At 44.6% G+C, this 18320-nt stretch overlaps 1 protein-coding gene across 1 annotated transcript in view; it reads left to right on the forward strand.

Annotated features, from left to right (window-relative positions):
* The first annotated feature begins 620 nt into the window (after positions 1–620).
* The window catches only part of LOC111861221 (steroid receptor seven-up, isoforms B/C), a 65616-nt gene continuing 47916 nt past the window's right edge, over positions 621–18320 (forward strand). Inside the window, exon 1 of the mRNA XM_023845615.2 lies at positions 621–1538. Within this exon, the coding sequence (XP_023701383.1) occupies positions 1193–1538 (346 nt within the window). The 5' untranslated portion in view covers positions 621–1192. The remainder of the gene's footprint in view (positions 1539–18320) is intronic.

Consider the following 18320-nt stretch of genomic DNA (forward strand, 5'->3'; position numbering starts at 1 on the left):
ACCGACGACGCAGCTTATCAAAAGACCGACGCTCTCTATGGCCCTGCCCATTTTTAGCACCTCACTTACGCGTTCTACAAGTTCTGATTGGTGCCCCGCCCCCACAATATGTGGGTGGAGAGTATCATGCATGGGGTTGTAAGGTAGGTGGTGGTGAAGGAGGGGTGGTGACCTTTTGGCATGCGCCCTGAAAGGGGCCACAGAAGTGTCAGTTCTGCCTCATCTCCCCCCCCCCTGGCAGTCTGACGTCGCAACATTCGCAAGGTGTATAATTCGCATATTTGTCTCCTGACGAAGACAGTACCCACAAGCTGGCCATCTGCAGCATTCGGAGGCAGGGCTGCGGCGTCTCTACGGAGATGCCTAACCGCTCTCTACATGTTGCACCACTGTTTCGCGAAATTAAAACTCCTGTGAAGACGGCGAGACAAATTCTAGTGGAGGATAACGGATGTGAGTTCGGGCCAATCAGAGCACGCGGGAGCCGTGGCCTCTTGGTCGGGGGCGAGCCCGAAGTCTTGCCAGGGCTGCGCTTCCCCCTTCCCCTCAAAGAGCCAGCCGCCCATGCATGGCAGCCGGTTGCTATGGTAACAGTGCAGCTCTGGCTGGCTGGTCGGAAACAGATCGCGGTTAGAGCCAAAGGGGGGAGGAGGGGTCGCAGGGGCCGGGTGTCAGGGTTCAAACAGGCCCAGCAGAAAGCAGTTGGTTTCGAACCGGCTGAGGCTGAGCTGTGCTGTAACTGCTGCTGTCTTCGGTTGGCCTCTTCGCCTCGCCAGGTCGCTGTAGCGGACAGTGCACACTCCGTGAGTAGTCATGTTACTGAACGCGCCCGTCTGACTCGAGCGTGTGCGAGTGCTTGTGTGTGACTCTTGACTGTGCAGTGTTGACCTCTTGGTGTCGTTTGAGGTCAGGACTTTGTGAAGAGATAGCTGTCACGTCTCTTGCCTTAGGTCATCGTAAAGAGTAAGCAAGTGAAGAAACGTAAACACTACAAAGAGGATTGGGAAGGAAGAGCACTACTAAAGAATTGCGGTAAAGGCGGTCAGCATCCGCCGGAACAGTTACCAGTATTATTCCTCACAACGCCCTCGCCGTGTGTACCGGGGTGCTGTGTCCGACGACGACGGGGTTCTTCGGGTCGCGCGGTCAGGCCCCCGACGTCACCACGTTGGAGCTCGGGTTCCCGCGCAGCATGGCGCTGGTGGCGCCCCCGCCGTCCGCCTGGCGGGACCCGAGCGCCGGCAGCGCCGTGGTGCTGGGCCATGTTGGCCACCCGGGACTGGGTCCGGGCGCAGGACCCGGCACACCCACGGCGGCAGAGGACATTACCGGGCTCACAAACCCGGGCGGGGGCGGCGGCGGTGGTACGGCCGGGCTGGGAGGTAGGGACCTCCAGCAGAGCACTACCCCTGGCTCGCAGGCAGCCAGCACCCAGTCTGGGGGGTCGTCACAGGGTGCTGACAAGAACCAGAATATCGAATGTGTCGTGTGTGGTGACAAATCCAGCGGAAAGCACTACGGGCAGTTCACGTGTGAAGGTGAGTCAACCAGTCATACTCGGATCTCTTGAGGGCTTAAGTGGTGTACTGTAGGCCTATAACACGTAATTCTACGAGTTTTACAGAATTTTTTGTGCGTGATGCGTGTAATATCGGCATGGATATAGGTTTATCGATGAGGTCAGCGAAACCAAAATATATGGGTTTGTGGACGTGTCCGAATGTTTTTCTTGAACCCTGTTGCTCTCAGAATGCATGTACTTTTTGCCGTGGGGACAAATCCCACGCACTGAAATGTGATGAATATGCAGGCAGAACAGGTTTCTGTCGTCCATATGTTCTTAATGCCGGAAGACTAACTTACACTAACAACCCGTTCAGCTGACGCGTCTCTATACTCAGACTTACAAGCAGATCGGTAAATGTGTCTGGGCCGTTACCAATGTTATCACAGTGATTTAAAGAGATGAACTCTTAATTCAGGCACGAATTTGCTTACGATGTAAAGTCAAGACAAATTGGGTAAAGAGTCTAAAAAGTACGTTTTATAGTTTGACGTAAGACAGCAGTAAGGCTTATATTCGAATATTTTTAAACTACAGTAACCGTATTTAGGTCCGTAAGCACATAGAACAGTTTCTTTTCCGTTGCTGTTCATTGGGCAATAAGCATAGTTGGTAAGTATACAATTTAGAATAATTCGTGTATTCGTGAACTGTGCCAGATTACAGTGTATTTATTGTCAGGCTTTATTGGCATTGTCATTGTGCATACATTCTGAAGTTATCGATATTCGGAAGTGTTCGTCTCATGTTTAAAATCTGTATTTGCAGACTTCTTTTTCGTACTTTAACAAATAACTTCCGGTTATTTCAGGTATGTATTTTTGCTATTTCAGATATAGTTCGCTGTGTAATTGATTCAAGTCTCTCAAAATCTCTCCCCAACAAGTTAATATCAAGTCTTGTGACATGTAGATTGCTTCTGTCGACCGTTGCGAAAGTAACGTTTAGAAATGCTGGATAGCTCATAAAATTGGCAGTTTATCCTGCGTTACTCGTGTATGCGCGCTGGAATGTCGGACCAGATGTGAACAGCTTTTACACTACGATAGGACGTGGTTCACAGCACAGGTGATATTTCTGAGAAATTGTGAAGTGTTGTGCAGTTGACATGAACATACCCATCATCCAGCTGTTAATGCAACATTGCGATTAGAACTTTTAGCCTGTTTACCCGTGAACGGTCCAGGAAATACTTCCCGTACATCAGATCTAAATGGTTGTTAGGGGGCGTGGTGTAACGTGTTTGAAGTGCTGTACTTTTAAAGAGTATGATTGATTAATTCGTTATGTACTAGACTACTTAACGGCGCTTTTAAACTACGTAACATGCAATGGTAACGAAAATCGTAAAATGTCGTGGCTTATCCAGGCAGAGATTATAGGTCCCAAGACCACTGTCTTATGCAGAATGAGTTTTTAACCAACCAACCGCGACGGACGCTGCGCAGGGTTGTGAAGTGTAGGTCGCTCCGGACGTTGCACTACACAGAAAGCGTTTCCACAGATGTGATGAATGTTACAGTTCGTCTTAGGTGGTTTATCGGTGTGTCTGGTCTTAGTAAGCAAAGTTCTGGCTATGCCCTCTAATTTAAATGTAAATTCAATGCGGAAATGATAATGGCGTTAAGAATAATGTGACTATTGGGCGACAGAAATTTTTACGCTTGAGTATTAAGAATTCAGTTGCACTGTTTAATAATTTTAATATGAGCGTTAGTGTAATTTTGTAGGAATGTCGAATTCACTCTCCGTTTACCGTCACTTGCTATGTTTCGTGTAAGAGACTTCACAAACTGCGCGCACACAGGCCTAAACTAACGAAGTAGACTTATGTTTCATAATGAGTGTCAGCTACTAAGTTTGGTTATGGTTCTAAGTATGAAATTCTAATTCTGCTAACCGCCGTTCAACCACTGATTAATAATTTTTGCTGGCGTGAAACGCCACTTAACGTAGTTTCAAACAAAAGAAGCGAGAAACTGCCTTAAGACAATTTACATGAGCTAAGTTGGTGGCGGTCAGTATTGCAAAGTAATAAATAAATACCGTGAGCTGGGTAGAAAGTGACTGAGTCTGTTTCCGTCAGCAGTCTCCTACTGAATCTGGCCGGGCCTCTTCCGGCACACTGCTTAAATAATTCGCGGGAATGTACCCCCAGCGTGTAGCCCGGATTTGCAGTACAGCGGCTGTACTGAGGAGCTGGAGGTACCGTGCGACCACTCTCTGGCGTAGAGAGCTGTCGGGTAATGCCACGTTGAAACTTATTGAGAGCCGCACAGATCCTGTTTCTTGTTCTGACCCGGCGAAACACAACAGGAGTCTGGTCTATACACAGACAATGAGATTGCTTCTAAAGTTTTAGTGTTTTAACATATCTAAGCTAAAAGCCAATACACGGTACTAGCCCTAAACGTGGGCCCATAAAACGAATGATGACACGTGTTATAATTGTTATTATGTAAACTTAATATCGTAGTTTTCATTTTGTACTTAGAGGCAAATGAGGCAGCTTGCGTCCTGCGTTAAGCAATGCCACGGGAGCGCGATCACATTATATGTTGAGAGTAGCCCATGGGACGAAAAGAAACATACGTAGCTTGTATCCAGGAGTTGTTTTTCTTCTGATGAAAGACAGGAGGAAAGGGAAGTTGCCGGACGAAGCAAAGCGGTCAATAATTTGTGATTATCGACTTGTCGTGAGGCTCATAAAATGCTACTAAATGTTACTTGTCGTGAGGCTCGCTAGAAATGTTAAACCGAAAGCGAGGAAGATTGCTAGTTCAAGGCGGACCTAGTGCTTCAACGGATACTTGTAGTGTCCGCAGAGCCAGGAGGTGGTGCACAGACAAAAGGGATGGTGTGCCCTTCTGTAACTTCTTAAATGACCTGTAATGTTTCATGGAACTTCCGACTACATTTTTGGACAGCGTTTTGCATGTTAGCCCCACTGTTTCCCAGGGTTTGAACAAAAAGACTTACGGTTACCGCTCAATTTACGTAGCATACAGGTAGAGAGAGGTTCACGTCCATAAGTACCTACGATTTTCTGCTTAAGTCAGGAACTCTATGAAATATGAAGTTGATGCAGTGAACGTAACTGAGAACTACCCTCTCTGCTGTAGTGTGATGCTGTAGGGGTGCATACACTGGTGGAAGTGAAATTGCTGGTACTAATGAAAAACCTCTTCCCCAAATTGTGATCCCATATTCTTCCCAGAGAAATAATAATCTGTTAAATCTCGCAATGTAAGGATTTTTAACTCTGAGAAACCTTTGATTTAAATAACTGCGTACGGGACATTAAAGCTCTGTTCTCAATCTCTTGGTGAACATCAAAGTAATTAGGTATATAGCCATAAAGATCCAGTTTACACAAAACTGTGCTACTTTTTATGCATATTATTGTTTTACTTTCTCATATCTTGTCCTGATTGGCCCTTTAAGCTGAGATTTTAGTCGTTTTTTTTCGTCTTTCGTCTGTTTGCATACAAATGCAGAGATCCGTGACTGGAACCACAGAGCCAAGTGGGGGGTTTCAGTCTTCAGCGAAAATGTGCGATATAGACGGTAAGTCATTGCATTACGCCTATTTGAGGTGTACCGACATCATGTACAAACGACTTAGAAAACCTTCATTTAACAATTTTATTAGTGCCTGAAAGTAACCGACGTTTATCAACCGTTACAAAGCCACTTCTCATCGAGGAAGATGCGTTTGAAATCGGGGGGAAAATGAGCTTAAAGAATCTGTGACACATTTTTTTTAAAGTCCACTGTAAACGTAACTGCTTGCTTAAGTTCGTGTGACTTAACAAATACCCAGAGAGGAACTCGAGTCTTCGACACGAGCAGGTGCGTCATTTCCGCTTCCTATTTTTTTCCCCCCTTCCTGGTATTGAAACTGATATAAGCAGTAATCAGAGCATTCCCGGTTCCACATCAAGGTTAACTGCTTAAGGAAAGTTGTAGCAGTCTGTTCATATTGAGCAGTGCAATCAAAACCCATAGGATTGCATTTGTTTACAAGTTCATCTGAAACATAACATGTAAATATTCAGGCTGTTATGACACCATGTGATCTCGGGAGTGTACAACAGAGTTTCAGAGGATCCCTGTCTCTCAGTATTCAGGTTCCTGCGAAACATTTGTATGCGCCACCTAACGTACACGGTGCCGCAGCTACCCGGAAGACCATATCTGGATTATTTCTTGTATCAGTTGAAGTTATTCTGGGCGATAGTTCACAGCGTCTGGTGCTATGATGTCAGAGTGATTCGTAGGAATAATCGAAGAGGAATTTTTATTTCCGTACCAATTTGGATGTCGCGTTCTTCACAGTACGACGACCGAATAATTACTATTCCACGAGAAGCAGTTACGCGCATAGAAGGCTTAACAAACCGCGCAGAACAGGGACGACACATTTTCCCGCTTACTGCGAGCCAAAAGTTATCATGCTTGGGAATTTTCACAATTTCGAACGTGGATATCTACCGGGTTTTCGTTGTCAGAGCTTGAAATTCGTAGGCGATACAGTACAGTAAGATAAAGTTGACCCTGTGCTTAATTAAGCACTACGCCATGAAGACGTATGGGGGAATGGACGTACAGATCCACATTTTCTTGACCTCAGCACTAGTTGGAAGTGAGTGGTCAGCTTCACGCCCCTGCCGGTGAAAGAGCCTCTGGTACCCACTGGATAGGAGGCTGGGTGGGCCCCAGAGCCGGTCTGGACGACGTGGAGAAGAGAAAATTCTTGAACCTACCGTGACTCGAACCCGAATCCTCGGTCGTCCAGCCTGTAGTCAGTCGCTATACCGACTGAGCTATCCCGCCTCCTTACAGTATAGTATTACTAATTTAAATGAGTGAATGTCGTGTATGGCAGTGTTTTAATTATGCTAGGTGTATGTGCTTTAAGTATTGAAAGATTGCGTCGTGCTCCTGTATATTTATTGATAGTAAATAGAAATATACGCTTCACGGGACGTAGTAGAATTGCTTCTACGTTCTTTATAAAGTGAGTGAGACTCTGAGCTGGGAAACTTTGGGAAACAGTCGCACATGTAGCTAACATAGTGAATCCCGCCTTAGTCATGATCTTGGCTGCCCCACAGCTCAAGCGGTTAGTCGCTGGCTTCCTACCGCCGCGGTCCGGGTTCGATCCCGGGGTCTGGTCAAGTGGGATTTGTGGTGGACAAATTGGCGCTGGGGCAGGTTTTCTCCGAGTACTTCGGTTTCCCCTGCCAATCTTCATTCCACCAATTGCTGCACAATCTTCCTCACCTATCATCTGGGGCTGGTACAGTAGGCCAGAAGTGGCCGCAGTACAAGGGAATTAGTCCCACCCCACTAGTAATAAAAAAAATAATTCATGATCTTTCGATTAGAATTGAGAAAAGCACGAGGATGAGTTGAGTAATACATTAGACTCTGGTTTAGATAATTTCAGCAGCAGTATTTGTGTGCAAAAAAACTATGTAGGGTTGCCTTTTGAATTCCCCGAGATTGTCGAATTTTGGAAGTTTATTTTTTTATAGAGCCTGTGTGCCGGGACTGTGAGCCACAGACTCACCCAAAGCATTAAAGCCGCCGACGCTACATATCTCAACTCCGCAGCGACCACTGAATGAGCTTTTTATGTGTGGCTGTTGATGATACTTAATTCCACATACCATATTAAGAGTCTCGAAATGAGATGAGGTTCCGCACCACCCTTGCCACATACACAGCCTGTGCACAATTTTGTAACAGAACAGGGCTGGCCCTAATTAACTGACCTGAGGGTGAACATTTCCTGCACACCACCAAAGTAGTTGATCAGTTTGCCGTTACTGTAGAATTTTGTGGTGGAAATGTTCGGGTTTCTGGGAGCACGGTGTAGCGTAGTTGGTTTGGGTATAATGCTACAGCTGGAAGGTCGCAGGTTCGAGTCCCGATGAGGTGTTTTTTTTTTAATTACAATTTGCGTAATCCTTCCAGCCGCACTATGGCCGACTCAGCCTCTAACAGAAATAAGTACCAGGAATCTTCATGGGGGGTAAAGGGCGGCCGGCGCGTAAAGGTGACAACCTTAATTTTTTTTAATTCGCTTACTGGGGAGTGGAGTCCAACTGGGTTCACTCGGCACGGCGGCCACTGATTGTCCTATTGTAGCCTGCCCCGGGTGATTATGATGATGGAGAATTTGGTGGAATGAAGATTGGCAAGGGAGACCGAAGTACTCGGAGAAAACCCGCCCCAGCGCCACTTTGTCCACCACAAATTCCACGTGACCAGACCCGGCTTTCATCCGCACCATGGCCCTGGGGTCGACTCAGCCCCTAACAGAAATGAGTACCAGGGATCTTCCTGGGGTTAAAGGGAAGACTGCTCGTAAGGCTGACAATCATACCGCCATCTGTGAACCGATTTTTGTAATAAGATATGGTAGTCTAGACTTCTCGCAACCCTGTTAAGACTCCACGGTCCGTTACAGGGATAACTTTACCATATTAACTGAATTGCAGATTGCTAAAGGAAGAATTCATGATCGAAACTACAACTTTTTATAGTTTAATTTGCCATTGTGTGCCTTTTGAGCTATTCCAGAAGTATATATGTTGTTGCAGTGGATAACAAAACAAAATTCTAGATGGCTGCTTTCCAGTATGTGGAATTTAATTTCATAATTATTTCCGAAAGTATGAATCCTTTTTAAAGATTTTAGTACAGTTCCTTGGATTTGGCATTATCCTTCGTCAAGTCCTTTTACCTAGACATGTGTAAGTAAATCCACGGCCGGAGACGGGTCTAACCCCGCGAGCCAGTTGTTTGATGTGCGCATGAATGCCACGCATGGCCACTTCGCTTCACATCTGGCGAAGTGGGCTTATCACAGCCAAGAATGTATTCCAATTTATGAAATTAAATTCGAGATTCAGACCAGCCTTCATTTCCATACCACACGATCGAAGTGGAGGCTTGGTTTAATCCCGTAACAAGTGTCTGGTATTTTTCTGCTTTTACATTCCCCATTCTCTAAGCTCGCGTCGGCTCTGCTGTCAGCAGTGGCACTGCTTACATATTTTAAAATAACCAGTAAGTACAGGTACTTTACCCGAAATCTCCCTGTGACCCGTTGATCTGAAATTAAACAAGTGAGTTAAGTTTCCCGTTCTTCATACATTCCGTTATTGAGCGTTGCAAGCCTACAGCGGTGCGGCTGATGTACATATATAATGTAAAAGTAAAGTTGGCCCGTACTTAACTAAATTAAGTACTACGCCATGAAGGCGTGTGGGGGAGTGGATGTATAGATCCACATTTTCTTGATCTCTGCACTAGCTGGAGGTGAGTGGTCAGTTTCACGCCTCAGCCACTTTACCCCCAAGGAAAGATCCCCAGGTACCGATCGGATAGGAGACTGGCTGGGCCCCAGAGCCGGTCTGGACGACGCAGAGTAGAGGAACTCCGACCTCTCAGTAGTCCAGCCCGTAGCCAGTCGCTATACCGACTTCGATGAACAGTATTAAGGGTCGGAATGCGTATTGACATTGTCAGGATCCCAGGTGGCATCTAATGATAAAATTATTGATGAATAATGAATATGAAAAGACTTGGAAGGACGTTATCGTGGTCTTTTCGAGTTGCTGGCCCGACAGTCGACATTGCGCGGACGGATGATAGCAGCGGTAACCCTGTCACGATAGTATGTGCCCTGGCCGAGATTCGAAATAAGCACCTCTCGAATATACTTAAAGTTTGGAGTGTTATCGCCGCCCCAGGCTGGCTGGAAATATCTTGTGAGTGGTTACTAGTTCTGAAATTTTTAGAAACTTGTGTGAGTTACCCTCGAGCTTGGTATTTAGGCCTATGTAGTTCGCTGAATTCGGTAACGAAAATTATTTAGAAACTGGATTCGTTTGTAATGTACGTGCTTGTATGTGTATATATGCGTATTTGGTGAAGACTGAACTGCCAAGCTCTTCAGTATGCCGCTCTCTCCGCCTTGCTCTTGACGTTTTCCCTCTTATGTCCAAATATTCTCAACTTCCTGTTCTCAGGCGCCTTGGCCTTGTGTTCTCCCCTTAACACGAGATAAAATCAAGGTACGTGCTAATGTGCTGAATAGTAGCGAGAAATCCCCGAATTCAGTCTCCTCCTAATTCGTCGATTAATGTTATTTTAATTTGTTGCTGTTGTACCCAAATATTTTAACTATTATCACATCTTCGTAGGATTTCGTACTAAGGTAGTGAGCCGGGATAGCGCATTCGGTACAGCGACTGGCTACTGGCTGTAGACCCAGGGGTCGGAGTTCGAGTCCCGGTAGGGTCAAGAATTTTCTCCATATAGTCCAGACCGACTCTGGGGTCCACCTAACCTCCTATACAATGGGTATCTGGGGCTCTTTCCTGGGTGAGAGGGGCCGGGGCTTGAAGCTGACCACTCACCAACTAGTGCCAAAGTCAAGAAAATGTGGATCTATACATGCACTCCCCCATGGCGTAGCGCTTAACGAGTTAAGCAGAGGGAAAAGTCCACCCTATGCTGAGTCTGGAACAGTCGATGTTAGTCCGGCTTTTCGATCTCGAATCGAATCGTTTCTATGCGATATCCGTTCAACAAACCGGCCTCACTGCGTGACGTTAATCGAAGCTATGGAGTGAACATGCAAGGAGTGTTTTTGCTGTGTCAGATGTTCTCCAACGTTGTGATATAGCAACCACCCAAATCGATCTCTGTCCTGGTCAGCGAAAAATACGGCTGTCCACATTGTTACAGGTCCATATCAGTTTTTGAGCCAGTATAGCGAAGGGGAGGACTTCCGGGTTTCGATTCTCGGCAAGGGGAAGACATTTTTTCATCTCCGCATTGTCCAGACCGGCTCTGGGGCCCATCGAGCGGGTAACGAGGGAGTTTTATCTCCAGGGCGTCCTCCATCTAGTGCCGAGGTCAAGAATTGTGGAGCTACACCTCCAGATCCACTTCTAACTGCTGCAAGAAACACATGCTGATACATAAATAATGAGTTGAGTGTGTCCAGGGCTTATCGCATGTGTTGAAATTGTTAATGTTTGCAAGTAAAAGGCAGAGTTTAAATATCCGTCACTGTACTGAGATACACAGATCGAAATAAATAACTTTTGACACGAATCAGCATGAGCTGAGATATTCCACATCGCCAATATTAACGTGACGTGTCACGGTTTGGGAGCGCAAGGAAAGATAATACGATTCATTTTGATGACTCCCGATCGGAAGTGCTGCAGGTAACGCCGGTGTGGGTATCAGGTGCAGTAGATTAATGCTCTGCTCGTGCAGACCAGTTTAGTGAAGCTACATGTGGCAGCTGCACTGGTGTCCGGAGATTGCTTTACATTACTTTTGTCAGTTCAGGATGACCGAAGTATAGCGCAACAAATTCGTGATTCATAGTTTATAACCGAGCATGTTCTTCTGACAATGATTGATTGAGTATTGACTTATGCTGTTGCTTTTAATCTGAAAGACTGCTTGTTGGAACACGAACACATGTTCAGTATGTTCTCTACTCAGCAACTCCCTCAGGACTAGAACCCATATTTTATAAGCGTTTGACCTTATAATATTGTTTTTTGTCCCCTATTTTTTAAGTCTGCGGTGTAATTGGTGGATTGGAAAAGTTCAGTTTTAGGGAAGGCTGTAACAGTAAACATACAAACGCCGCGAAATGAAGTCTTTGAGAAGCTGACAGTCGCTCAGCTGGCTATGAAATTGCCCACGTTTTAAGAAACACTCATGTTCATTGTAGGGTTCACAACAGCCCAGCACTGGTTGCTGTAATGACTCCACATCCACACGCACCGTCACTTAAGATTAGTTTTAATATGCTTAGTAACCTCTTATCCAAGGCCGCGTCATAGCTCAAGCGGTTAGTAGCTGGCCTCTCACCACGGCGGCCCGGGTTCGATCCTCGGGTCTGGTCAAGTGGGATTTGTGGTGGACAAAGTGGCGCTGGGTCAGGTTTTCACCGAGTACTTCGGTTTCCCCTGCCAATCTTCATTCCACCAATTGCTCCACAATCACCTTCACATATCATCTGGGGCTGGTACAATAGGCCAGAAGTGGCCGCAGTACAAGGGATTTAGTCCCACCCCACTAGCAATAAAAAAAACATGATATATTAAAAAGATTCAAGAAGGACCATAAAAGTAATTTCGCTTTCCGAATTCAACAGTACGATTAGGGAAATCATGTTTACGGGTTCGGAATCTGATAGCGAAAACGTAGATGGGCTTGCAGTGGAAATCTGAAAAGAACACGTTTCCTTTTCGAGATGCCTGGCCATGTGCCGCCCCCTTCACATTGGAAGAAAACCCCAAACATTTCCTCACGAAGAAAATTAAAATCTGGGAAGCGGTAAAAGATAGGCAACCTTCCCGCAATTCTGTGTGTTCATTAATTTATATCAGAATTCGAAGGCAACTTGTGGTGGTGGTTTCCCAACTGAACTCTGATAATTGGGTGTTTTCCCAGTTTCTCCAAAATAGATTGGTAAAGCGAGTTACACCACTGTACTGGTTTACCGCAACCTTTTGTATACGGTTCGTATCTGCTTCTCTCTTGTATGTGCTAGGTGTGATTTAACAATAATTAGCTTTATTAATGTTATTTTTTGTGATGTGCAGACGGTGAATAAGGCTCATTTTCCGCTGCTAATAATGCTTACCAGCACTAAGGATGGCATAACAAAACCAAAATTTCAAGCTGTTCCGCAAGGAGAAAGACGATGTCGCGGTGCGGTGCTCCGCAAACCGAAAACGTTTGGGAATCGCTGCTTTAAGGAACGAGACCCCACAAATCTACAGATAATGCATGTTCTGGATTTGTTACTTGGCTCGGTTACAGACAAGTGTTCTTTGCGTTAACCAGATAGTGTGTCATTTGTAATGATATTCTATTTTATATATATCGTTGCCTTTTGCAGAGATTAGTATTGGTCGCAACTTCCACAACTGCGCAGCGGGCGTTGTCAGTTCGGTGGGCAGGCAGAACTAAACCAGTGGAATGTCTGATTATGCAGCACCACAATGGACTGAAATGAATTTAATGGAAACTGAAATATTCCATGGCAGATCTCATTGGCCTTATTCCGCAAGATGTAAGTTGCCTTATGCCGGGCTCGAATTCCGACCAGTCATGAGCGTGTAAGCCTATGCAACAAGTTTTCCTAATTAGTCCCAAATGGGCAACCCCCCGGAAGATAAACTGTGGGGGGAAAAAGTTATAAAGATTTGACGAAGGTACTGGGAGCGTAGTTGGTTGAGGCACTATGCCGCAAGCCGGAAGGTCACGGGATCGAATCCCGATGAGGTGGATTTTTTCAGTTTATCTAATCCTTCCAGCCGCACTCTGGCCCTGGGGTCGACTCAGCCTCTAACAGAAATGAGTACGAAGAATATTCTTGGGGGTAAAGGGCGGCCGGCGCGTAAGGCTGACAACCTTGCCACCATCTATGAGCCGACTGTCTAGAAAATGTGGGAACCTCAACATCTCACAACCCTATGGCCCTCCACGGCCTGTTACACGAATACCTTTACTTTTACTGAGACTTTTACGGAACTGAAACACAAGAAAATAAAATTATTGTGTTCAGTGTTTCTGAAATTAACGAAATCTATGCGTCTGAAACATTTTGTCACGTCTGAAATCAGTATTATATAGAACTCTTCGCCTTTCACCTCAGTCTGTCTGTAAATTTGCATTGTAGGGAGCTGTATAGTCATTATATTTGTGGGTGTTTTTTTATAATTCATTTATGCAGGCAGCGCTTGGCCACTGTTGCACCCTGCAGGAACGTCACGATACCGGAAGGACTAAAAAGTTTAAAGTTCACACCCCAGCTATTACCATGCCACCAAGTCGAATCTTTTTGTAATAATAAGAAGTGTGGGGCAGAAAGCAAAGAATATGGAGAATCAACGACTACGAAGGAGACAGACAAAGACGGACTAACAGAGTCAAAATAAATATTCAACGTATGGAAATTAGCAGCAGCAACAGAAGCTAGAAGTGCCTTGTGTTTCTTCTCCTCTCTCCCCCCTTCCCATGTGCTGCCTTGTCTGTTAGTATGGTTCATACTGCTGTTTACTTTTACTGATGATGGCACTAAACAGAACCGAGTGCGCATGAAGCATGTGTGGTGGCCTAAGTTACATCGCCACAACGGAGAATGGGCGTGGAGTCGGTGGTGTTAATTGCAAGCTCCTCGTATGTGCGAACCTACTGTATTGTCTGTTGCCCTAAGCAGGTTGTGCAGTCAGGGAAACAAAGTAAGAAAGGGCAAATTAGTGACTTCGCTTTTCAAGCTAAATTCTGGCCAAACAGGGCTCTATAGGCGAGCATCACATTCGAATAAATCTGTTCTTAAACCGAGAAACTAAAAGTATTAAAACTATAAATTTTTAAAAAATATACAAAGTAATGTAAGGTAAAAGGCAAGGTAAAGCTTTCCTTGTACTTAAGTAATTAAGCGCCACAGCATGAAGGAGTTTAAGGGAGTGGATGTATAGATACACATTTTCTTGAAATCGACACTAGCTGGAGATGAGCCGTCATCTTCACTCCCCGGCCGCTTTATCCGCTGAGAAAGAGCCCGCGGTACCCATTGGATAGGAGGCTGGGTGGACCCCACAGTCGGTCTGGACGACGTGAAGAATTGAAAATTCTTGACCCCACCGGCAACCAAACCCCGACCTGTAACTAGTCGTTATACCGACTACGCTATCCCGCCTCGTACAAAGTAAGGTAAAGAAAAAGTATCTTCGGGATGTTTGGTAGATATCTGTAACATAAAGATACGCGTACTTCATGTTACGGAACCAGCATGTTCAGAATTAGCGCTGTTATGTATGACAAAGATGGTCGTGTGTAGTATTCGTTAGGTAAATGAGACACACTGTTCTGTCAAGGCCGTGAACCCAGTGCTCCCAAGAGCCACCGGTAAATTCATGAAGAACTATAAAATTGGAAATAATTTGCCTACAGTCAACATCCAGCAGGGTCAGCAAGATACGTATGAAACACAATACATTATTCACATTGTTCAACATTTATTTGTGGCTGGTCACACTTCGCGTGCTAATGTCAATAAAAGGAGTAAGAAGAGAGTTTTGTGTATTTTTTATGTTTACACCCTCCCATATTTACCTAATGGTTTTATGTTACTGTTAGCTGTGCAATTCTGTTTTCTTCGGTATGACATGACACGTTTTGTCGTGTGCAGTTTTAGTTATGTTTGCTAAATTCAGTAAGCCCACGCTCTCTGCTAAAAATTACTCTTAAGCCACGGTGTATTTACACATAGAATTTCTCGTGGCTTATGTTATTAATTAAAGATTATTGTATCTGAGGTGTTGTACTCTTATCTTCTAGAAAGGACGTATTTCTGAGACTGAATTTTGTAGAGTCAAGAGTCCCCGACAGTATTTTTCTTTTGCCTTTCGTTGCCATATTATGGGCATGAACGAAGAAGGATGACCCATCGGAGGAACATAACGTGTCAATAACTAGGGTGAGGTGAAAAATCCCAGGTCTGTTTCATCAGTAAACTGCCTACGTTCCGAATATGAGTTCCGGTAAATGGGGAGATAAGTATCAATCTCACTGTGACTGTATCTGAAATTCTTTCGGGCTGTTAAGTAACACTACTGGTATCCCCGTCTTACGTGATTTCGCCGCACGTATGTATCGCTGTAATTTCATTTTACACAATTTTTTAAATTAATTTTTGTAGTGAGGATAACAAACAAGGAAACTAAAACAAAACGAAAAACAATGTGATTCTTAAATGGTTAAAATAAATGGTAATGAAATACGTACATTTTCACTAAAAATTAAATGCAGTGAAATCAAGAAGTAACAAGAGTTTCGAGTTAACGCAATTTGAATTTACGCGCTCTTCCCTGAACGCAAGTATTTTATGCTTGGATGTGAGAATCTGCATTTTGTGTGTACCATCTCAATGATTTCGGATGCTACGTCTCATGTACAGAACGAAAATCGAACCAGAGTTTGGGGTTGTAACATGAATCATCTCTGTCCTGAAGATTGAAGCATCACGCTCCTAAAGAAAAGTGTGCAGCCATCCACTACAGTACACAGTGTCAACCTATGAGACCTGTATATTTACGGGTGGTGGTCTGAGTCAGTGGTGTGATCACGTGGTACAAGAATATGTCACATTTATTTATTTTTCAAGTTTAAATATTTTGCGCCTACTTTTCTTCGTTTGGCAAAAGCGTGATCATTATACAGGGTTAGCCTAAAAGAAATAGACAGTTTAAATGACTCGTGTTCGTGAAACTTACACGCGCAGCCCAAAAAAGTCGACAACACGTGCAAGTTTAGAACCAATTCCACAAAAGACTGTGGGATCTCTTGCGTAAACGTTTACGAATGTTGCCTTACCGGTTGCAATTATTGCATAACCTCCCTGAAAAAGTCAAAACCCTCCGTCACTCATTCTGTATGGACATGCAACAGGCGAATGAAGGAAGCAATGATTTCTTTAGCCGGCAGTTTTCGGTGACGAATCAACGTTCCACATTAGCGGTACGGTGAACAAACACAGCGTTCGTATATGGGGAACTGAAACCCGAGAGCCGTAGTAGAGCGTGTGAGGTATTCACCTGAAGTGAACGTTTTTTGTGCTGTATCCGGTAAAAGGGTGTACCCATGTAAGTATCTCGGCCATGCTATTAAAACTCATCTTTCTCTAAAACTTTGAAAGTGTCTATATTTCTTTTAGGCTAACTCTTTATATATATATATATAATTTTGCCAAATACAGTATTTCGCAGTAATCTAATTTTAAGAAGACATAAATGGCCGCGCCATAGCTCAAGCGGTTAGTCGCTGATTTCCCACTGCGTACACCCGGGTTCGATCCCTGGTCTGGTCAAGTGGGATCTCTGGTGGACAAAGTGGCACTCGGGCAGGTTTTCTCCGAGTACTTCGGTTTCCCCTGCCAATCTTCATTCCACCAGTTGCTCCACAATCACCCTCACCTATCATCTGGGGCTGGTACAATAGGCCAGAAGCGGCCGCAGTACAAGGGACTTAGTCCCACCCCACTGGCAATAAAAAAAAAGGAAGACTTACATGCGTGTTTTATATCGCTACCAGAAATTTCCGCCAACCCTGTGCATTATGGCACGTACTCAGAGCAGAGACGAGAGAACACACTTGGTGTGCCTGAAGAAAGCGGGAAATGGTGAGGACGAGGCTGAGGACACTGATCTGCAGAGTTCACAGCCCAGAAGGCATAGAAAAGACTGGGAAAGTCCAGTTGGATGTGTGTACAGTTTACAGTGTATATGAACTGCGCCATTGAGGCATCCTGACAATCAGCCGCATTCCGGTTACCTATATAAGACGACTTTCCCTCTTGTTAGCTTCTTGTCGTGTCTTGGGGATTCTCTGTGTCCGTCCCCTTCCTACAATGTGATTGTCTAACCCCCCACCCCCAGTAGACCGTCACCCTCTTTGCGCCCCACCTTCGTACATACAGACAAGTGACGCTCGCCAATAAATCCCCATTACGCAGACCAAAGGAAGATGAAGCTAGGAGGGCATATTGATCCAACAACATCCATTGATAAGATGTTCACTGCCTAGCGGGGATGTCTATGTGCCAGGGCGAAAAAATACAAGAGGAGGAATATTCAACGCTGTCACAAGCCGACATGTTGGATCATTTATTTATGATACGCTTTGTTAAGAACGCTGTTGAGAACGCACCTTATAAGTGCTACACGCAGGATATACAGTTTGATCACTGCATCAAAAAGAAGATCAATGCCTGTCTCATATTCACGTCCTGAGTTCAAATTTCCTACTGTTACTGTCCACGTTGAAGTTCTTTGTTAATTTTTTTTTCCCTCGGTTCGATTGTAAATTAAACCAAACCTTCTTCGCGTTTACTTTACGTTTCTCACCATTTCATTTGTACAATTTTTCAATATTAGTAGAACTATATGTAATTTTGTTGTTATGGAAATATTAAGCCTTGTTCCGTCTTAATATCGCCAAAACTCCCCTTGTTCAGTCTTAATATCGTCAAAACTGCCCATGTTCCGTCTTAATATTCCAAAAATATGCCCTTCTTCCGTCTTATCTATATAACTGCTCATGTTTCTTCTTAATCGCCATAACTGCCCTTGTTCCGTCTTAATATCGCCACAACTGCACTTCTTCCGTCTTAATATCGACATAACTGCCCATGTTTCGTCTTAATATCGCCATAACTGCCCTTGTTCCGTCTTAATATCGCCAAAACTGCCCTTGTTCCGTCTTAATATGCCGAAGACTGCCCTTGTTCCGTCTTAATATGCCGAAGACTGCCCTTGTTCCCTCTTAATATCGCCAAAACTGCCCTTGTTCCGTCTTAATATCGCCATAACTGCCCATGTTTCGTCTTAATATCGCCATAACTGCTCTTGTTCCGTCTTAATATCGCCAAAACTGCCCTTGTTCCGTCTTAATATCGCCATAACTGCCCATGTTTCGTCTTAATATCGCCATAACTGCTCTTGTTCCGTCTTAATATCGCCAAAACTGCCCTTGTTCCGTCTTAATATGCCGAAGACTGCCTTTGCTCCGTCTTAATATCGCCATAACTGCCCTTCTTTCGCCTTAATTTCGCCAAAACTGCCCTTGTTTCGTCTTAATATAGCCAAAACTGCTCATGTTCCGTGGAACATGTATCTTCAATTGTATTAACATTTTCAGT

The sequence above is a fragment of the Cryptotermes secundus genome, unplaced genomic scaffold (assembly GCF_002891405.2).
Source record: "Cryptotermes secundus unplaced genomic scaffold, Csec_1.0 scaffold2095, whole genome shotgun sequence".
Classification (NCBI taxonomy): domain Eukaryota; kingdom Metazoa; phylum Arthropoda; class Insecta; order Blattodea; family Kalotermitidae; genus Cryptotermes; species Cryptotermes secundus.